This window comes from Pararge aegeria, chromosome 4 (genome assembly GCF_905163445.1).
Source record: "Pararge aegeria chromosome 4, ilParAegt1.1, whole genome shotgun sequence".
NCBI classification, from domain to species: Eukaryota; Metazoa; Arthropoda; class Insecta; order Lepidoptera; family Nymphalidae; genus Pararge; species Pararge aegeria.
Genome location: NC_053183.1, coordinates 10,648,239 through 10,671,497, shown reverse-complemented (window position 1 = coordinate 10,671,497; position 23,259 = coordinate 10,648,239). Strand labels below are relative to the sequence as shown.

Sequence of the window (23,259 nt, the reverse complement as noted above, 5' to 3'; positions counted from 1 at the left end):
AAACTGTACATGATTATACATATTTATTATTCTAGAAATATACGTTTATTATAATATATAAATGGACATGTTTCACTTAAAGATGAATGAAAACATCGTCTGTAATATATTTTATATAGGGTGAGATTTTGAGTGTTATTTTGTTTGGAGAAAAATTCAGTTAGTTTTCAAAAGTACATAAACAATATTTTATCTTAATTTGCTACAATCAAAAACGTCGCTAATCAATATATCCTAATGCCGCGATTACACTTGATCGTACTATGGATAGAACCAAATGGTATATGACATGGGATTAACACCGTACCGTTTTCCTATGCATATACAGTATATACTAGTGCAATAAATTCATCAGGTGCCTTTTTAAATGAAGTCATTTAAACACCCGAATAACAACAAAGTGTAATCAAGGCATAAGGATGCTCCGGTGACGGAGAAAAAGTAGGGTAGAGAGCGTAATATCTGTAGATATGTACCGTGTTATAGAAACTAATGTACAACGTAAAGATTTGTCTGGTTTTCGCAGCATATATATAGCAAACGAGTGGTGATGCCCTAGTGGTTAAGACTTTGGCTTCCATTTCCGAGTTCATTCCCCAGCCCGCACTTCTAACCTGCATGGCTGAGAGTTCTCCATAATGTTCTCAAAGGTGTGTGAAGTCTAAAAATCGATACGTTGCCAGTTTGTTGGACTACGGTTAAACCCTTCTCATTCTGAGAGGAGACCCGTGCCCTGTAGAGCGCTGATTATGGGTTTATTACGTTGACAGCAAACTAAATGGTTTTTCTAAATCTTCCTACCTAAGGTTATTATACCAGCCTAACGTTGCCAATCTCAAAATCTCACTCTATATACGACTAACTATAACTAATTGTTCAAACAAACAATTGCACTGAGACTGTGAGACAAGGATTCCGTAGATCGGTAAAACTTCGTTATTTTGCCGTACACTACACAACTTCCTTGCTAGGCGTGGAAATACCTAATGCTTCTTCATAGCCGAGTTTCGTTTCATACTTATCTGAAAAAAAAAAATAACATTTTATAATATCGTAAAAAAATGAATTCGTCTCCATTTTCAGTATTTGTTCTTCGTAGTTTAGGTAAATATGAGTCTGACGATCCCGATTACCGATCTCCAAAACAACCGCAGGCCGACTAAGCAAGACGGTGCGATTTGTAAAACTGATCTGAAAGATTTCTTGAACACGCTGATCTCGGGTATCTTGCATTTAATAGCCCAATTTTTGAAAAAGATTTTAGCTATGTAAAGGCGGGCGATGTGACGCAGTGGGTCATAGGTATAACGGATGAAAGTTTGCCTGGTACAATAATTACTTATTAAAAGTACTACACTGACGGGTCGCGTTGGGATTATAAATATGCTAACCTTTTTTCGAAGTTTTCTTTTTCTTTGAATCCTTGCTCTTAGTATCTTTCTTCGACTTCTTATGTTTTTCAGTCTTAAGTTTCTCCCGTTGACTTTCAGGCTCATCTATTATAATGTTACTTTGAGAATGATTCTTTTCTTCGGTTTCTAGTAGCAAATTATCACCTAAATCATTATCTAACAATTCCGGCAGCATTAAATCTACACCTTTACTGCGTTTGGAACTCTTAACTTTCTTCTTATGGCCAGTTTTTTCAGAACGCCTCTTTTCTGTGGACTTGTTTTTCTTAGATGATTCTTTTTTCTTAATTAATAAACCGGTTTCCGGCGAGGGATACTGCTGTACTCTAGATGTCAGTAATTCCTCTTCACGTAATGGCCTGAACAAAAAAAAAAAAAATATTGCTACCCTGTCTAAAAGCCGGCGTCCTATTAGTAATTATGTCTAGTCAGCAGCCGAATAATTATGATCAATGAGGTTTTAATACCCTCCATTTTGGCACGCTTGGTGTGGCGTCTATTATTTGTCATAGAACTTAGATAGAACCGATACGACATTCTGTAACGTCGTCAGAGTAAATTGGAATTTATGCACCTTGTTATTAGGGCTCACATTAGTCTATTTAGTCCGCCTTTAGTATTCTTCTTTTGTCTTTGTATTTCTATTGTTCTTTTATTTTCCTAACTTCATAGTGGTGTACAAATAAAGAGTTAAATAATAATAATAAACGTCTACAACAAGCGTTATGTAGAACAAAGGGCAAGATTATTGAATTTGTAACACTAAACCTAGTGGGATAAGGTCCATTTTGCTTCGACGTTAATGTGGTTCGATTCTCGAAAACGACTACTATTGCGAGCGTGCAAATTTTATTCCAAGCGTACGAGTCCAACCGTTGCGTTGATGCCACTGTAAAGCCATCGCCATGACCAGTCAAACCCGAGCCCCACGTTAGGGACTCCGAGGGTGACATTCTGGTATACTCACACGTCCAGGTCTAGGTCCAGCGCTCGGTGCGGGTCGTCACGCGGTGGTGGCTCGTCGTCGGACAGCGAGGCGCCGTCGGGCAGCTCCCCCCCTTCCGCCACCGCCGGCCGCTCCCCTCTTGCGCCCTCTGCCACGGTGAAAACATGACGATATTATCTTTAGAACTTTGTTGATCTAGTGGTTAGCATGCTCAACTATACGTTCTGCTGTCAGTCTCAACTGTCCATCTGTCTATTATCCATTTACAATAAGTAAATGAGTCAAATGGAAACTATGAGAGTAAGTTATTTATATGATGCGTGATTCAAAACACATTTTTGAAATAAATCTACTTTTTTTTATTAGCTTTTCCAGGGAAACAAACAGTCAGTGGCGTGCACTTCATACATGCGCAAAAGCACTGCCTACCCTAAAATTTATATATAACTCGAATTTCGGCCGTTTTATGCAATTTTCGTGCTATATGCATACCCTGCAGTAAGAAACCTAGTGCACGCCACTGCTAACAGTAGGTACTTTTACATATAATATATATTACGTCATGTAATGTCGTGTTTTATTACACAAACAAATTAAGTTTATCAACCCCAAAATGCTGAGGGATCAACTACCAAGCGAAAATTATATAAGTAAAAAGAAAAAAAAACTTTAAAGAGCATACTATTGTGTCATATTTCTTTTCCTAAAAGAGCTGATATTGACGTGTAAAATGTCCGTCTCACTATATTTGTTGTTGAAAGTATTAAGATTAAAAGTTATTTTCCGACTTTGCTTTCCATGTTGCAAAGGGAGGTTTACGTCTAGCATTTATTTATTAATCAACAAGATGCAAACTTACTTAGAAGAAGAAATGAGTTTACTAAATTATGTATTATTTTATATAACAACATTTATATTGCGATAAGTTAAGCGCGTCCCAAATAAGGCAACATCTACTTTCCTTCATGCGAGACTATAAAAAAAATACAGTGGTCAAGCGCTAGTCTATAAAAAAAAATACGGATCATGAGTCGGTAAAGATATATAGTCATAAAAAACATACGACGAGTTCCTGGGTTTGCGGGACGGACTAGGAATGGTTAATGAAAATTTCTGGTAAAAATTCTCAGTAGAACCCCGTACCTCACCGAGCACATTAACAATTAATCACTTACCGTCACTTTCCGAATCTGTGGAATGTCTTTCAACTTTGTTCTTCCGTTTCTTTGTAGGCCGTTTATCCTTCTTGGCCTTCTTTGAACTTTCTCTTCTACTCAAGTACTTATCAGATCTTTTAGCTGAAACAAAAATAATTCTATAATAAACTTTTTGCTAGTTTGAAAACTAACGCTCTAAAGTGCCAACCTTTTTGGCAGAGATTACCAAAAGAACATGTCGCTTATTCTTTTTTGATTGGTCCAAATGGTGGATAGATGAATGATTTTTTCTCAACAATTATTCATTGTAAAGTCAACATCTCCTGAGGATGCTCCGGTTTAAGAGCGAAACGCACGTAGAGGTTACATTGCCGAAGATCTGTTTGGTGTGGATTATAAGGATTGAAACTATAAACTACACCATACAGATTCTCCTGCTTTTCGCGGAAGACAGCAAATTAAGCCTAATTTTCATAATAATTTGTCCAAATGCCTTAGCTAAGTTTACGTAATTTTTATCAAAAATGACGTGTCTCTGTCTGTCTATGTGACGTATGTGTCGACGAGAGTAGGATATGTCGACGTGCATAGTATATGTCTATGCAAACAGATTGACGTCGTCTTCACTGTTTTGTGTACAGCCTAAGCAGACCGTGAGTTTTATTACTCACGGTTAAAAAAGTCGACCACAAAATGCTTTTGTCCTCTTGGCTTCAAGGTACTCAAGTTACAATGTTGTTAATCGCAACGGTTTGCACGCAACATCGTCCCGGAACTCTAAAATAGCTTAGCTCCAGGTTTCTGTCGGTAGGGTGGTAAATAGCCACAGCCGAAGCCTCCAACCAGAGCAGACCAAAGAAAATTCCGAAATTAAAAATTCCCAAATTGCCCCTGCTAGACCTCCCACTTATAACCACAGCGTCCACATCTGCGCTAGGGAGGTCGTCAAAATGAGCTGGAATCGACACTGACTTTGCACTAGTAGGGGCACTTCGAGCGCTATCTCAGCGACCTGCACGTCGTCCTGTTGGTAGGAGCGCGGCGAGTCGTCCTTCAGATAGTGGGGATTGTTGGCCTGCTCTTGACGACGAGCCTCGCGCAACTGTCAAAAATGATAATCCATAATAATAATAATAATAATATTTATTTATTTGCCAAATTGTGGGTTCATAACAGGTAGACATTTAATTAAACAGACCCTTCACAATCTACCGTCACAGACAGAGTGCAAATGTTTCAAAAAATAAAATATAAAATATAAATTACAATTTAAAGAAAGAAAGATTTAGTATTTATTTACACTACAATATTTTTTTTTGTTGAGAGTTTCAAAAATTGCTCGCTTGAAGACATTTTAGCCCGTAGCGGTAAAATGTTATGGTCTCTAAACAATGGTTTGCAGCTGTCCAAAGTTTTCGCTCGGAAGAGAGTGGTGTGCATAGAGGGTATGCAGTTGATATACAATGATGAAGATCTCCGATATGAGTTATAAACACTTAAGGGTGGGCTATTTATAAATCTTACAATGCTCACCCTTACGCATTTTATAACCACCTACCTCTATTCTATGTTTTTTTCCTTTTACGGCTTTGGTGGATTCGAAGAAATATCTATGTAGCGATAAGGCCACTAAATTGTATTCTCTTGCTCTATGTTTATATCATAGGGAAAACAAACGGTTACCACGAGATTTGTCTTTACAAATCCCGTGGGAATCGTTTTGGAAGCCGTACTAAACGCGCACGAAGAACGAGGGCAACATCAAGTTCATTAAATAATCCGGCCGTTGAGAGAGTTCCTGACATCTTTCAGTTAGTCATATAAAAGAATTAAAACCTAGTAGTCTAATGTAGGACTTGGACCTCGCTTTCGGGGGAACAAGGAAGTTCGACCCGACCCGACCTCTAACTTATCAGAGTTATACGCGTTATCTCTCTGTCTTTAGTCGGTCCCTTATGACTGAGAATCGTGATCACTGCTATGGCGAGTAATCTTGTCATACATGATCTCTCTCCATCGGGTCCTGTCTTTGGCCATTTGTATTGCCTTATGGAAGGTACGGGCACCAGTTTCTCTTAGTTGATCTGACCACCGTGTTGGAGATCTGCCACGGGGACGTTTGCCTTCTACATTTCTAACCACTATCAATTTAATATCACTTGCTTTCCTACTCATTCTAAGAGGACTCCCGTACCCAGTTATCAACCTTTTACCGGCCCACTACACGACATGGGTCTCCTAGACGATTTAGGCTGTAATCTAACACGCTGGTTAAGTGCAGATTGGTAGACTACGGCGATACGGCCTTGAGAACATTATAGTGAACTCTCAGGCGTGCAGGTTTCCTCAAGAGGTTTTCCTTCGCCATTAATGAAAGTTATATTTAATATCTTAAAACGCACAATGCTCTGTAAAGTTAGATCCCGGGGATTAAACTCGGTTCTCCCGAAATTGAGGCTAAAGTCTATTTATCATTTTTGAAGTTATACTTCTTTTGGCGCGATGGAGAAAAATGATAAGAGTGAATTTTAACGATGCGCGCGCACACCTACACCTGAATTCTACATCGTAAAGATAGTTCTAGTAACAGTACAAACAGTGTGAATAAATAAATATTATTACGTTTATAAAAACCTTTTTCATATAAATAAAATTGTTTTTTTTTTTTTTAAGTGTGTACGTTGGTAATGTTGAATATTTTAACAAGGGGCAGCTATTAAAATAAATTAAACATACCATAGCTAGCTCATCAGGAGTAAACTGTTGGATGGGCACTGCATCCGGTTGTGGCGCGGTGAATAGTGCTCCATTCTCGTCCTCGCCCTCAGAGCTCGAGCTCTCGGACGAGCAGACATCGTGCGATAGCCACCGGTTCAAGTCAAGGCTGTAAAAAGTTTATATTTATAGCACAAGTGTTACTTAAAAAATAATTATCAGTTAACTTACTATTAATTATTTTTTAAGTAATACTTATGCTATATACTTGTACATTGGGTATATGTATGTTATATGCACCACCTAACTATTTTCTGTATTTGTTATCTTCGCCATTAGTTGCCTGGAAGAAATCGCTATGAAGCGATAATGCCGCCAAATTTTATACGTTGTTTTGATATACTTTTCTTTTTTATGTACTTTTTGTGGTGTGCAATAAAAGTATATTCATTCATTCATTCATCTACGTTTTTATGCCAGTGTGGAAAATACGTTATTTGAAAATCAAATTACGCATGTTTTTTTTTATTCCACTACAAGTTAGCCCTTGGCTGCAATCTCACCTGGGGGTGAGTGATGATGCAGTCTAAGATTGTAGCGGGCTAACCTGTTAGGGGTTATGGTAGTCATACCCCTAATTGGTTTCTACGCAACATCGCACCGAAACACTAAATCGCTTAGCGGCACATCTTTGTCGGTAGGGTGGTAACTAGCCACGGCCAAAGCCTCCCACCAGACCAGACAAGAGAAAATTCTGAAATTATAAATTCCTAAATTGCCCCTACTGGGAATTGAACCCGGGACCTACTACTCAAATTTGTAGCGCTCACCGTTGCATCCACATTTTTAATACATTAGCGAAAAAATGCCAATGGAATAAAGTACATAAAGTATTAAGAAAGAATGAAGATCGTGTAGACAGATCAGTCAATCAGACGGTATCTCTTAATGCTCTTTTAGCTAGCGGTCATTTAACAAGTCATTCATATGACTCATTCATCCAACTATAAGCAAACTGTTTTTAGAGATTTTTAGAATAAAGGATAATTTAATAAGTCAGACGCAATTTTAATCTTTTAAATATATGCACATATTAATCTATTTTTATTTTGCTACTCAAAAAATAAACAAAATAGTTGAATACACATTCTTGGGCAGAATGTATGAATTGGATTCAATATCATGTATGATCATAAGGACGTCTAATTATAACATTCCATAAACAACAAACGCAAAAAAGTGATCATAATTTATGAGTAAAAGGTAACCAGTGCGTTTGGATAGTGTCATAGTGTCGTAGTGTTTAGCATTATCTAAGTTATCCCAAAAATTGTTATTGGCTTATTGTTAGGTGATTTTGAAAAAAATGGAAAAAACTTACTCGGGCGGCATAGGTACTTTCTTCTGAGCTTTCGGCGCTACTGGTTTAAGTTCGCCTTCGAAAAGGCTGGCAAACTCCTCAATCAGTCCACCGCTAAAACTGGGGCTCACTTCTTCTCCATTTATTTCATCTGCGATGTCTTTGTCGAATCCATTGCTAAAATATTTTTACAATAATTATTTTTTTTATAGAACGTGTATTGGGCTCTCCGTAGAATAGAAAAAGATTTTTTTTACGTAGGGAAGGCACATGTATGCGAAGCCGGGAACTCAAAATACAGAGAGTAGACCTAAATATTTTTGGATAAAGCGAGAGAATGGGAGAACGTTACGAAACACGTAGGCAATTGTGGATGTCTAACGATTTTCTACTTCACTTTACCTTTGTTCATGTTGTACAAGTATATCGGTAACGTCATTCTGCACAGGCTCGGAGTCAATCAGTGCTGGGTCGGTGGGGTTGAGTTTACGCAGTATGAGCGACAGCAGAGCGGTCGCGTTATGAGCTCGCTCTTGTACCTCCATGTCTTCACTACATAACAATGGTTGCATGCCCGCTAGTGTCTCGCGTAATACCTATATTTAGAAAATATGTTATGATCGTTTTATAAAATGATGCACGACCACTGTCCAAATACTACGGTAATTTGCCGTTTGCGTTCAGTGGGACACTGGGTTCGCTGCGAATCGTTTTATGTCCGTCCACCTAGTCGAGGACAACAATGTCGCAATTCAAGCACCTAGGGACCCCAGCGTCCCTCGGGTCTCGCCGCTATGTGCCCGGTCTATAGAAACGACAGATATGCGACTCAGTTTTATACCAAGTTTTCTATTTGTCCTCTATTGAAGATAAAAAAGACTCTGGGCCTAAAACTTTCCAAAGAGTACTTTGTATGGAGTTTCAATTATAAGAATTCGTCACTAGGTCGTCGGAGTTCCTAAAGTAAGATTACAAATGAACCACATTTGTTCATTTGTATGTTATATATATTATGTGTGTCAAAGCCATGTTGTAAAACCTCTGTGGAGTTGAGTCACTATAATAATTATATTTTTATAAAGATTTTCACTCCTTATTCTGGTAGATTCAATTAGACAAACAGATAAAATAATTGACTTTTACTCTAGAGGACTTTGGCAATAAAACTAAATATCGCATTAATAGGTTCTCAAGCAATCCCCGTGCCACTGCAGATAAGAAAAATGTCGCATCGGCCTTGGTTGCAATGGCGTGGTCATTTACCGGCACAACTGGAACTTTTTTATACTGTCCATTTGACGGCCGAGTGGCGCAGTGGGCAGCGACCCTGCTTTCGGAGTCCAAGACCGTGGGTTCGATTCCCAGAACTGGAAAGTGTTTGTGTGATGAACATGAATGTTTTTCAGTGTCTGGGTGTTTATCTGTATATTATAAGTATTTATGTGCATTATATTCATAAAAAAAATTTTGGAAAATCCAAAAGTGCACGCCTCATAATCTCATTTTTTTCACAATAAAATTGAAATTTTTTTAACTGAAACTTTCAATGCTCATTACAAATTTTTTTTTTCATATTAATTATTATTCATTTTTGGTAAACAAGACACGGGAATGTCATAATGATTGCACATTGAAAGTTACAATTAATATTAGCTAGAATAATTACATGGAAATTTAACGACAGTGAATTGAACGCTCATATTAACTAAGAAATTATGTCGTGTGTTACTTTAGATAATTAAAAAAATATTATTCCGATACGATCATTTTTTCGACCAATTTTGGTGCCACATACACCCGTCCATACACGGACGTCCAGAAAAGATTATGTTTAATGTTATTATTTAATATGTTAAACAAAAAAATTGTTATTGAAATGTATTTTATGTGCCTGACAAATTATTTGACTTGATATTAGTGTACTCAAATTAACCTGTAAGTGCAATATAAATAACAAAAAATCAATTTCAGTTTCGAGAAAACTGCTTTTTTTAAATGTCGAGAGTAGAGCACAACCTCAACGCTTCGCTTATGAGGCGTGCAAAAATATTCATCAGCTATCTCAGTACCCAAAACACAAGCTACGCTTACTTTGGGGCTAGATGGCGATGTGTGTATTGTCGTAGTATATCATTATTATATTATTATTATTTTTATATCTTGAAAAAACCCGCATACCTGAGAGTTCTTCATAATGTGCTCAAAAGCGTGTGAAGCCTTCCAATCTTCGCTTGACTAGTGTATACACCCTAATCATTCTGAGACCTGTAATGGGCCGGTTATGGATTGATAATTATAATGATGAGTTGATACGTACCTCAAGCGCGGAAGGCAGGTCGTTGCGTTGTTCATACAAGAGCAGTAGCTTGGCGGCGAGTTTAAGCGCAGCGTGCACGCATACGGCGCGTGCGCGCATGTACGCACCGCTCGCGCCCGTGCCCGCACACAACGCGAGAGGCGATATCGACTCACGCATCACGTCTTCTTCACTATAGACAACATTATTCTAAAGAAAATTATATTAATTACAAATAAAAAAAAAGGAGTTATTGAATTTATTTTTATGTGAGAGATCTATTTGGCAGTAGAATCGAACAGTAACGGCTATTACGGCAATGGGCATGACACACCCTCCGTCCCGTCCACCAATCTACGCCGGCTTATATACTTTTATCCTTTCCGTAGACACTCTTATCATAGCTGTCAGTTGTAAAAGCACCAACATGACAACATATTGGATATAAGCAGGCGTTACTTTGCGGAATTCCATGATCATTAAGCTTGATTTGCTATACTCCGCGAAAAGCAGGAGTCAATTATAATTTCATCAATCCATATACTCTGCACCAATCAGATCTTCGGCAATGTACTCTCTACTCTCTACGCACGTTTCGCTCCACCACCAGAGCATCCTCAGGATATGTTGACTTTACAGTGAAATGTAATATTCGCGGAGTGTAGCAAAATAAGCTTATTTATGTACTTAGTACAAAAAAATAAAAGTTTACATAAAAAAAGACGACGTGCACAAGGACAATTTATTTCTAAAGAGATTTCTTTCAGAAGCCCTCGAATGTGAGAAAATTCTGAGTAGGTACTTGAAGAAATAACTAATACATAATAGAATACAGAGATACAGTACATAGACATGTACAGATATAGTATAAATACCCAAAACTATAATTTATAAATACATATAAAAGTAGAAAGATATATACTAATAAACTAATTACATATATAAGCCAGGTAGTTCTGCTTCACTGCTTCAACACGCTCGAGAATGGGTTATCACACAGAGGATTGTGTGAAAGAGAATTCCATTTACCATATTCATTATATAAAGTGACAACAGTCTCTCTAATGTAAATAATATAGATCAGTGATATCGTGCGGTACGGTGCTTACGCTGCGGACGCACAATTCTCCCACACGCATGCCTACTCATGTCAATATCGTGCAAGTTTTCTGAACATTCTCACGTGCAGTACTCGCTGAGCACATAAGCGGCGACAAAGAGAACCTCGCATCTAGCTGCCCGCAGTGCGTCTGCAGTCCTGCGAGCGCACAATGCGGCACACTCGCTTCACAAACGCACGCGTTTCCGCAAAACGCACACGCATTCATATCTAATGCACTATATCATGTAACCTTCTCTAAAATACTTTAGTATGCAGTGACTCACGTGCAGTACTCGCTGAGCACATAGGCGGCGGCATAGAGAACCTCGCGGCTTGCTGCCCGCGGCGCCTCTGCGGCCCCGCGAGCGCACAGTGCGGCACATTCGCGCGCCGCGAACGCACGCGTTTCCGCCACACGCGCGCCCACTTCTGTCAGCTGCGCCGCTATCATGCAACCTAAGATAAAAACATCATTATAAACCCCATTGATAAACTACAGAATATTGAAATACAATTATCACCACCCTTCATCTCACTGGTGTCGTACGAGGCGACTAGGGGCATATAACGGAGAACGGGTAGCTGCTTTCTCAGTGTTATTACTACCATCTACAACGATCACTAACAAGTGCTTATGGGCCCAGCATGGTGATTTAGGCAAACACTTCCGTTGGGAGAGACCTTAAGGTGAGTCCTGTGGACTCAACTCATGGTCATCCTATTACCGGCACGGGTTTTCTCTCAGACTGAAAAGGGTTTAGACCGTATCCCACACCGCTGGCCATGTGGTACGCGTTACACAAGTTTCAGAATATGATGGAGAACTCTCAGGCATGCTTAAACATGTCACAACTGATATTTATAACTGCAATCTCACCTGATTGTAACTTATGATGCAGCCTTAAATATAGGCAAAGCAGATATATTAGACCCATACCTACCTCTTGTCGGTTTCCACGCACGTACCGGTACGCTTAATCGCTTAGTAGCGACGCCATCTAGATTGCATCAGTTGTATGCCATATTTCAAATAATTTATGTATGTAATGTATATATTGAATGTATTATTTTATCACGCGATAAAGATGATTAAATTAATAAAAGGAAGATGCTATACATTGAGGCAATGATAGTTTTAGTGTACCATGTTTGGAGCTGGTCTCCATCTCCGTGAGCTCGGCAAGCACGGTAATGTACCACTCGAAGTCGACGACGTGCTGGTAGTTGTTCTGCGCGCAGATCTCTATCATGCGCGTGAGCAACTCGTCACGGTACAGCGTACCTTCCGCGCGCTCCATGTGTACCATCAACTTTTTTACTATCTCCATTAAATTCTTCTTTGACACCTACAAAAATATACAATACCAATACCAACTCTGTAAAACTCATTGTGTAAATGCATGAATTGAAAAAATTAAGACAACAGTCTAATTACAGACTCCCAACTTTCTTCCCGGGAAAAGGAAATTTTATCATTTTATCTTCTCGCATAGCTTTATAAACTATTCTAGCATTGATGCACAAGTGGTACAGGACTGAGTGTCTCATACTACTGTAACTTTATTACTACTCTATACCTTTACTTTACTTTTATTTCTCTTTTATTACTCTTTCTCTGCATCGTTTCTCAATCTGCATTTAACACTTCAGTGGCGCTTTGATATCGTCATGCAGAACTCCATGATTATTTTAAAATTAATGGAAATGTTATAGGTGTCCTAGTCTGACGACTAGGCTATCACCGCCTATTTGAGAGAAGGTATCATCTCTAATGAAATAAATATATTTTATGAAAAAAAAAAAACATTTACCATTCCATACAAAAGGCCTAACGCCCTCAGTCTTATGGATTCGTCCTTGTCGTCGAGACACGCAAGCACCAAGTCTTTGTGAGCCTGCACTGACTTTGGGTGCGATTTCAGTATACGCGACATCGCCAACAAACCCAGGTACTTCACTGTTGAAACATAGACTATTTTTACAAATAGAAAGTGTTAAAATATTGTTTAAGTCTTAAAAAAAAGGAAGAGGTACGTATGTTAGTGACATATTCGATGCGTAAAATTATTCAGAAAAAAATAGCTTCGAGATTTGTGGTAATTTTTTTGCTGTTTCTCTTTTTTCTCGATACAATAACTTTTCTAGATGTTTCTATTAACTTACACATAGCGATAATGCTGTTTTGTGTGTCGAAAGCTCGTCTAGGGTACCGTCGCCATGCTTATTTATGCCGCTAAGTAGCATTGTTGCATTCCGAACCCAAAGGCTTGGTAATTAGAACTATTTACAGACACATGAGGCTTAGTACCTACGCCTGGGCGTAGCTGGACACGACGTCACTTTGTAGGAAGTTTTCCTAGCATGCCGTGCGAAGTTTTGCTTTTTATAATCATTCAAAATTTCTTAATTCATGTAGGCTTATCACAGGCTCTTATGAAGCGTTCATACATATATGTTGTTTGTAAGGGGTTAACGAAGGGGTAACGAAGTTATCACCATATAACTTCGTTCGCCAACTTAAACCAAAAGCTGCGAGGGTTCCAAACGCGCCCTGGTCTAAGAAGAGCCCGGGTATATTTTTTACTATCACCATCTCACAGTTAATTAATATTAAGCTATGAAGCTAGAGCAGTTCACACCCAAGCTTTCTTATCGTTTAAGTAATCCTTAACATTATAATACAATATATAGGTGATTCTAGATCCGTCAATTATTATTATAAAAAGAATGACTTCCTGCGATTTTTTTTTATGTCGCCTGACCACTAAGTCCACTAACGCTCCGTGTCTCAGTAGCCGAGCTGTGCAAAACCTGAAAAAATGAATACCTGCAAACTTGTTCGCTTTAATTTTTATTGGAAAATATATACTCACGATTCTGATCACTGTCCTCGATGAGTATTCTTAGTTTCTGTACACACAGCTGCACGGAAGCGGCGTGGTCGGGCATACCGCTGCTGATGCTGATCAGCACTGCGATCACAGTGTTGACACACTCATACAGCAGCGACATTGCCGATGTACTGTGTGTGCCACGCACATGGAAAATAGGGAATTAAAAAACCCACTCTCACGTATGGGTACCCCAAAATTATTGTTATTTTTACAGAACGCGCGATATAAGTTAGCCGGACCGAAGGTAGTTACGACTGGTTGCACAGCATGACTAGGCATAGGCAGAACACAAAATTTATATTCACCGACGAGGGATAAAATTTACGTATCCATCCGCCAAAGCACGGCAACCGGGAATAGCACAATTTTTGTATTACACGTAAATTATTTGGATATTATTTCCATTCGTGCGCGTATTTCATGAGAGTTGATTGACTTTTCTCCCCGGGTAGAAAAAGGTCTCCGGCCCAAACTAGCCGTGCTGATACATTTTTTTTAATTCAAAATTTTAATTTCATGTGCATTTATGTATGATCCATGCGCGAACGTTTCGGGGCCAACTTTAGTCCGCCAGAGTAAACAATACAAGTGCAAAGATGTAAAATACGACGATACAAGGCGTAATATTAAACTTAGACACATAGGCGAGGGTTTTAAATGCACTGAATTTAATTATTAGATATCAAAGCACACTTTTACAGTGATTTTACAGTCAAAATCAGTTATCCAATATGAACACAGAGTTCATTCACTTCAGTAGGGCCGTGGGCATTGTCTTTACCCGTGCAAACCTCTCCGTGCCATGTGCACAAACTTTAAACTGTATTACTTATTATTTTATAGCAATAATACGTTTTGTTTTCAATAAATTTGTAAGTACCCGCCACCCGCCATCTGGATTAACAAAACTACCACCAGGCTGACATGAAAGATAAGAGGAAAAATGTTTCGTGTATGTTATAGGGGCATTGTTATCGCACAGTGTGCTGCGCAATCTTACACAATATATTGAATTTAAAAACGGTGACATAAGTAATTCCGTAATTTTAAGGAAAAAAAAGTATTGAAAAATTAAGAGCCAACAGGATAATTTGAAATTACTACTAATTTGTGAAATAATTGCTTATCACGGCATCAGCGCAAGCATCAGAAACAACAGTCTTAAACACTAAAAATGTAAATTATGTATCTCGACGGACGAATCAAAGGGATTAGGAGCAACTTCAGACTTTATATTGGTGACAGTACTGAAAAAATACGTTGCTTGCGGCGCGGCTTGTGCGTTTGGCACGTGCAAAATGTGCGTTTTACGCGTGCGTAATGTGTGATCAGCATATATAAGCGCACCTCTTAAGACCGTCTACTCGTTCTATTTTTAAATTAATTTATTGAATATATATTTTTTTAAATTCAACATAAACATTCCTTTATTATCGCTTTTTAATTGTACTTGAAATTAAAAATTATTTTGACATCAATAAAATAACTATGCACATACTTTATGTAAAACCATAATTATGTATACTGTGATATTAAATAATTTAAACAGTTAACATTTAGTTTTTAGTAATATTGAAACAGTGCTTGAAAAGTGTTTTAAAGTGGATAGGCTAAATAATCCTTAAACTATGACTTAAACTAATCATACAAAACCAAACCAAGCAGTAATTATTATTACAAATCGATTAGAAGAAGCTTATAAAGCACTACAATAGGGTATGTGACTCCATTTTTTGCATTTATTTCCTAGATGTTGCAGGAGACCTCGTCACCTTTTTTCGGTCTTTTAAACTACATAATTATTTGGTTATAAAATGATTGTTTCTAATATTTTTCAACATGTTTTCGCATTGGCTTTATAGCACTACATTCCCTTTACCCCATTGAGTCCAATAAATAATAAAACACTAATTAGACAGTTTGGTATAAGCCACTGTGTCTGACTCACCTATGTATTAAATTAGTTAATGGTTCTACCAGTTTCTTGCCAAGACGGGGCTCTAATGGGGTTAAGGCACCAAACTGGAACAAATACAATGATACTACATAATAAAACTAGCTTATGCGGGAGCGGCCGTAGACGTTTAATACTAAAAAAACATATTCTAAAATGTTTCTTATCTTTTAGGTATAAGTATTAATTTTATTGAACTGATAAATTTTTCAGCAGCAGCAAAAATAATATAAAATGTGTGTCATGCCAATTTCGTGTAAACTTTGTGTATAGTGAACAACCGAGCAGGATATTTGCATATTTGCAGCCTCAATGACTTTCGCAACTTTAATTCTTGTTCTAATAATGAATAATAACAATGTATATGGATATTTGCAGATATGGATTGGTAAGCATTTCCACACAAAACTGGACTATGTTGCGAGTAACACTGGCAGCGGTTGCAACATATGAATAAGCCTGCCTGTAATGTGGTATTTCAGTACAGTTGAAGTGAGGTGTTGTATATGAATCTAGCTGCTAACTGATTCTCATTCACTAGGGGTACCTGCAAATTAGGTCTATGAGGCTTTGAGTTATTTTCCTTCCAATATCAGGTTCGTATTGAGTCATTAAACCAAACTGTGGAGAATCAACAAATTTTATAATAATTATTATGTTAATCATTTGTTTAACAACTGCTAACAATTGTTTTCAGTTGACATATGTTATTGAAAATGTAAATTGTCAATATATATGTCTTACACTGGTAGATACTCAGTGTTTGTCAGATTCAAGTGCAAAAATTAAAACCAAATTGATCAGAATTCTCCCTTTGCTTATAATATGTCAAACATTGATCTGATTGGATAATACAAAAGAAAAACTGCTTCAAAATCGATTAAGTCATATTTGAGGAAAATTGTTATAATGGTAAACATTCCCCCGCACACTCCCACTCGCACTCGCGCGCACGCACGCACATCCACGAGCACGCACACTCACACATACACACTGACACACACACACACACACACACACACACACACACATGCACACACAAATACACAAAAGAATACACACACTCTTTCCATAAATACAGTTTTATATTATAGTTATATATGGGTATTTAAAATGGTCTTTAAATAGTTCAAACTCACCAATTTGATGATCTTGATTAACATCCAATTGTTAGTTGATGTAGTCATTAATTTAAAAAACACTGGAGCTAATGAAAGATAGTTCTTGGGGTTCTTTCTGGCCAGTTCACAAACAACATTCACTGCTGCTGATTGAACACCTGTTACAATATAAATTTTGTAGAACCTTAATTATTAGACCTTGAAATAGAATAACAACATGAATTTACATTAAACTAAAATGCTAATAGATAACTCAACTAAAAATGTCCCTGCCTACAACAGACATTAGCGCTTACATTTGGTATTATTAGACTACTAATAGCCCTTGATTTTGTTCTCGAAGAAATTTTGATGTATATCTTTGTTATTCTCTGACCACAGCTACCACTATGTAAATTAGTTAAATGTAGATCTCTAGTTCTGCGAAAAACAAAAACAAATCTATCCCACGTAAAACATACATTTTGTCAAAATAAAAATTAGACTATAATCTCTGTGCAAAATTCCATCCAGATCTGTTCAGCAGTTTTGGAGAGGTCAAGTAACAAATATCAACCCATACGATTGCATTCGTAATATAAGTATAGATTAAAATTTTAATACACCTACATGTTGCATACTTTTGGTGAAAACAGACATTTTTTTATTTCAGTAACATATTTTTTCACTATTACATATTTGTTTGTTGTTCACTGTTAGTACACAACAACACGTACACAACTAAGGCTTATTTGTTTATCAAAAGTTATGGCTGACCCACAAAACAAAGGATAAATACATACAAACACACAACATTAACATAAGATGAAATTGTATTGAAGTTATAATTGAATTGAGATAAAAATGGAAATTTAATATCCCGAAAAACTGATGGAGGAAAAATGCACTGAATTGGTTTCCTAAAATCAAATTAGAGTCAATAGGAAATCTAGAAACTTGCAAGTCTCTACAACAGTATTGTGTAATCAGTTTTCTACTGCATTATACATTCAAACTCTCACCAGGGTCTGGGTCCTCTAGTTTTTCTTTTAACTTGGGAAATGCTGGGCGTAGTGCTTCAGGATATCTCAAAAATACCTTGTACATCATTAACACAGCTTTCATTCTAAGGTATGGTTTAGTTGAGCTCATCTAGAAAGCAAAACCTTGTTAATAATAGCTTACCAATATAACAAATAAAGCCAAAAAGGCTGAACCACTGGATGGCAAAGTGTAAGACTGCCCTAAGATTTTCCATAATACATCTTAGCTTGGCAGTTTAGTTCTAATGCATATTTGTATAAACCTCATAGATCCTGCTGATCAAAGTATAAAAAGTCAAAAATGGACATTGCAGGATTAAATGATTTATGAATTTATAAGCACACAGTTCAGTCTGGTTTAACCTTTAAATTAAAAAATTACACTGTTTTTTACAGCATACTGCAGATATATGTTCATTTACTTACCAGAGTCATAATATCATTTGCTAAATCTCTTGCTAAGTCATGCGATATAAAACAGCTAAGTCCACTTAGAGCCAAGCCTGCTTCATACTGGTTTTGAGCATTCAGGTCTTTTCTAATCATATTAGTAGTTAGCATTAGCAATTCAGAATCTGCATGGAATGACTGACTAGCAGCAAGGTATCCAATGCGTTTATAAGTGAACTTATTAGAACTCATCACTTCTATGGTATTAAATATTGCCCAGGATGTATCATATCCTAACATTTGTAGCTGTAAAAAATAATTCAGTTTAGACAAATCATTAATATGTTTCCGACTACAAGTATATCAGGCTAAGAAACTATTTGCATAAGATGACCCAGTGTAGACAACTTTCTTAGTGCAGTAGCTTACGCTGCCGCCTTTAAGTGGAATTTTTACATCACCTTTCTGTGTGGTGTTATGGGAAATATCTCTTAGAATCTATTTATTGACATGGAGTTCAATTATTAAACTACATATCAACCAAGTCAACATTCATAATTCATTTATTAAAAGTAAGCCTGGTTTATATAAGCACTTTTGTTTGATTTGACCAGTTTGGCAGATTTTACCTTGGTAAAATTGGTGGTCTTCTTGAAGAGCCACTAACTGTAGATAGCTCTATTTAAACATCATATTAAATCCTATACTTTTATACACAGACCTGAAAAGAATATGAGACTCATACCCTTTCCAGGTCTGAGAGCTTCTATCGTAAGACTCTTATAATCAGGTGATATTGCATTCAAGCGCTAAATTTTAAGCGTATAGAATAAAAAACATAATAATAGTACCTATTAAAATATTTTGATGGAAACTCTTGAGCAGATTTGTCAATACTTCGATAACACGAAAACAGGCCTACCTCCCTCGGTAACCATTAAATTACCGCCTGTCGGTATTAAATAACAATTATTATTTTTCTATACTTACATATGTTAGTTTTGCGACTGCATTAGCTTTCACTCCGATATTGTCTTGTCGCAACTCTACCTTAATTTCTTCCATGCATTGCGCTATGTACTTTGCCTAAAATAATTGCGAACACATCAAATTCCTGTTTTGAGATTTTTATATGATTTCTATGATTTTATAAACCGTATTTACACGAATTCATACCTCATTATCTTTGTTATTTCGGATCCCACGAACTAGGTCCGTAAGATTTTTGTCAAACATTCTTTCGAAGTTACCTTTAACCTTTTTCAAAGCCATGTTGTAGTTCCTTCTTTACTATTCATAACTTATCAATCTTTAAATAATTAAAATGATAACACAAAAATTAGTGATTTCGATTTGGGAATAATGTCAAAAAGAAATAATTAAACTGACATACATCAAAATCTGAATGCAATGTTGGCTTATAATGTTGCCAAGTTTTATTATTATTCACAAAGAGTATATACGTTTTAATTTTAAATGTGTTTATTTGAACCTAACTATTGATATTTAGTTTCCTAAAACGCAGATAACTCTGAAAAGTCATATATTGCCTAGGCGTGCACGGAATTCGAAACCACAATCCCTTGTTGGGAGGCAGAGGTATGAACCAATGGGTAAACTGCAAAGAATATGCTAACTATGAAATGAATCCACACGAGAATGGTTCACGTAGGCGCGTATGAAGGGGCCGCGCTGTTGATGGTTATAACTCACTACTTTTCTAGGACACAGTAAATTAGTGAACACTTAGAATAGAGGTCAGCAATTGGACTTGATGATGGCAATTTATCGTGATGATGCAGGAACACAAAACCTAATGAAATCTTTTCAAAGTTTTCATTAATTATTATGTTGGTTCCTCAGCTGCGTACTACTAGAACGTCATCAAATATCACTCATCAGCTGATAGTATCGGGGTGCCAGCTATTAGAAAGTACTCTATGAAACAATAATAACAGGTAGTCTCACCAAACATAAGACAATCTCAGTAGTGTTGTCATTAGCAAACACTTAAAACAAAAATGCTTCTTTTTATTTAAAATTATTACTGGGTGAGGTGATTTTGTAATTCGTTTACACGTTGTATAGACATATATTTTCGCGACATTTAAAGTTGCCCCGCTAATCGTGCTGGCGCTGTGGTCTTATACGTTCGTACGTAGTACCGGGTTTGGATATATCTGCTCTTTTATTTCGATAATATTTTAGTTTAAAAATTATCAATCTATAAAAATTACAAATCTGTACAGTCTGTTATACAAAAGAACACAATAAATATGATGGTCAAAATTTTTTTTAGGGTTTTGTACCCGAAGGACGACAATGGAAAAAAACCGCCATAAACTTGTTCACAGCTTCTCATATTAATTGTGTTATCATACATTTTAGGTCGAGAAAATAAACTTTTCTAGTATTTGAGGTAACTGTTGATACTTTTTATAATATTATTGCTTTTTTACAAAATTTTCAGCGAGAAATAAATATTAATGACCCTCAAAGTAAGGAAATTAGTTTTTACGACTACAAGAGCGATCGAGAGCGACTATGGTAGTCAATAAAAAAAGTACTCTGTGATCATTGATTTAAGATGTTACCTACTATAACGTAGACAGAGAAGTAAATATAAGCTCTATAATAATCAGTCTATACTCTTTTGTAGATTTTATCTGTAAAAACAAAAAAAAAATTGTTGTGTTTACCGAATACCGTCTGATTTTTCTTTGAATAATTAATTTGATTTAAAAATGATAATATTTCTCAGTGAGTTACAAAAAGAACACCTCCACTTACTTCATCAGCATTCCACACAGGGTAGAGTTTTTGAATTAACAATGTCACTGCAAAGCAACTAAGAGTGTGTTGGTGCAAACAATATATTTTATTTTTTTGTTACAGTATTAGTTGACTTTTGTAAGCTTACAATAGACTATCTCTGTAATGGGATGAATCAGAAAAAATGTGCTATAGCTGCAGGTACCGATATTGATATTTTAACTAATAAAACATTAACGTAAATCTTATATTTTCCCTAAAAAATATTTGTTTATAAATCTATAACAAATCTATATTAATTTAAACCTCTTGCTTTACAGAAAAATTGGATATATCTGCTCTGGTTGTACAAAATCTATTACATGCTTTAGCTTATTTGATTGTAGAAGCCTGTAAACACAATGTAAGTTAATATTTTGTTATAATTTTAAGGCACGTCATAAAAAGGTCAGACTGTCTCGATGAGCCCAGAATTTTTCTGTGTTGACCTTTTTTAAGGAAATTCTCAGTTCTAGTCCTAAGATACAGGAAAGCCATCATCAACACCCACATGCCTCAGAAACTAAAACTTTAGACCCTGGTTCATCATCATTATATCAACCCATTACCAGCCAACTAAAAGTCACGGGTCTCCTTTCACCATCACCAAAGGGCATAGGCAGTAGTCAACCACACTAGCCCTGTGCAGATTGGTGCGTCTTTGAGAACATTATTGAGAACTCTCAGACAAGTAGGTTTCCTCACAATGCTCCTCTTCACTGCTAAAGTAAGTGTTAATTGCTTAAACGCACATGACTTGTAAAGTTAAAGGGTAAGGATTCAAACTTGACCCCCTAATGTGTAGCCTAAGCCCTAACCACTGGGCTATCACAGCTTCTACCCTGGTTTATATGATACAATTAAATATAACCCTGCTTTCAATATAATGTGGCAATATTACTAAAAGTCTTATAAAATGCATTGAAACAATGTGGGGTTCTTAGTTTGCAAGAGTTAAATTGCCCAATGCTGAACTGGGTAGCATTGGGGTGTAAATAGATAGGACAAAAATATATTTTATTTAAATGTACCTTAAAAAGCATGTTTTCACAATGTTTTAATCATGGAGAGTCATGTTTTAAATTTAATTGTTTGCAATTCCAGCTCTCAGAAACAAATTTTGTGTCATCACTAGCTATAGCAGGTTTTTCAGAAGACAAACAAAAAGTTTTACTTAAGTTATATAATACCAAGAAGGGTGAAATATCTGCAGCTCTAAACTTGCTCCAACAGAAAGATCCCAGCTACCAGGATCTTAGTTGGAGATTTGAAATACAGGTACACAGCAATTATTAAATTATACTATCAAGATTTTATGAAAAGTTAAATATTGTTAACCTTGGATTGTGGTGACCGGAGTATAGGTTTCGGTTCTACCTAAATTAATTGTTTTATTTATATTTTTTAACAGATTGCTTCCAAAATGTCGCATGAAGAAATAGTACCAATGATTGCCATGGATTTTGTACTGACAACACCAAAAAATTATGGTCAATATGAAAAAGACTACACTCAAACATCACCAAAACATATAAATTCTGTATCAAAAATAAATATTAATTCCTCAATTCAAGACGCTAAGGCTTCAAGTCAGTGCCAGCAGGTTATAAACCATGTTCTACTTCAATCTGATATGCCCAACTTATTACATTTAACAAATAAGTTAGATGAAGCGCTTAAAGAATCTAAAAGTCAACATGTACGTAAAGTACAAAGGTCTTTATAGTAACTATTGATAAGATGTGGAGATGAATGAATTACTATTAAATTGTAAAATCATTATAAGGATTAAAATATCTTGTAACTACATAGTGTAATTTAATAAACTAATTTATATTGTAACTGAGTATTAATTATTTATAAATATCATTTTATTTTAAACAATTAAAATACAAATTTTAAAATATTATGTTAAAAGAAAATGTGGAACTAGCCTACATGATACGCAAACAAACATGTGTTTTTAAGAATCACGTGGGAACCGGTTGTTTGCTGGGCTGAAAGTATCCTATGTACTACCTCAGAATGCAGTGGGTTCAATTTCCACAGCTCAAAAATATTTGTGTCATGTAAATGAAA

The 23,259-nt window shown here is 36.4% G+C and overlaps 2 protein-coding genes across 2 annotated transcripts; one reads left to right on the top strand and one right to left on the bottom strand.

Moving 5' to 3' along the window:
* Positions 1-56: 56 nt before the first annotated feature.
* On the bottom strand, positions 57-19,755 carry LOC120637770 (AP-3 complex subunit delta). Its single transcript, XM_039909782.1, has 19 exons — positions 19,546-19,755; positions 19,360-19,455; positions 18,406-18,675; positions 17,959-18,088; positions 16,976-17,115; positions 15,831-15,904; positions 13,862-14,010; positions 12,800-12,945; positions 12,133-12,334; positions 11,273-11,444; positions 9,908-10,079; positions 7,993-8,186; positions 7,612-7,767; positions 6,252-6,399; positions 4,488-4,617; positions 3,534-3,656; positions 2,380-2,506; positions 1,392-1,771; positions 57-1,022 (listed from the first exon to the last, which is right to left on the bottom strand). Exons 1-19 carry the CDS (start codon positions 19,639-19,641, stop codon positions 952-954), a joined length of 2,976 nt encoding a protein of 991 aa, XP_039765716.1. The 5' UTR covers positions 19,642-19,755; the 3' UTR covers positions 57-951.
* Positions 19,756-21,029: 1,274 nt separating this feature from the next.
* On the top strand, positions 21,030-23,022 carry LOC120637833 (COMM domain-containing protein 2-like). The gene is made up of 5 exons (XM_039909863.1): positions 21,030-21,180; positions 21,265-21,342; positions 21,462-21,544; positions 22,285-22,458; positions 22,592-23,022. Exons 1-5 carry the CDS (start codon positions 21,114-21,116, stop codon positions 22,904-22,906), a joined length of 717 nt encoding a protein of 238 aa, XP_039765797.1. The 5' UTR covers positions 21,030-21,113; the 3' UTR covers positions 22,907-23,022.
* Positions 23,023-23,259: the final 237 nt, after the last annotated feature.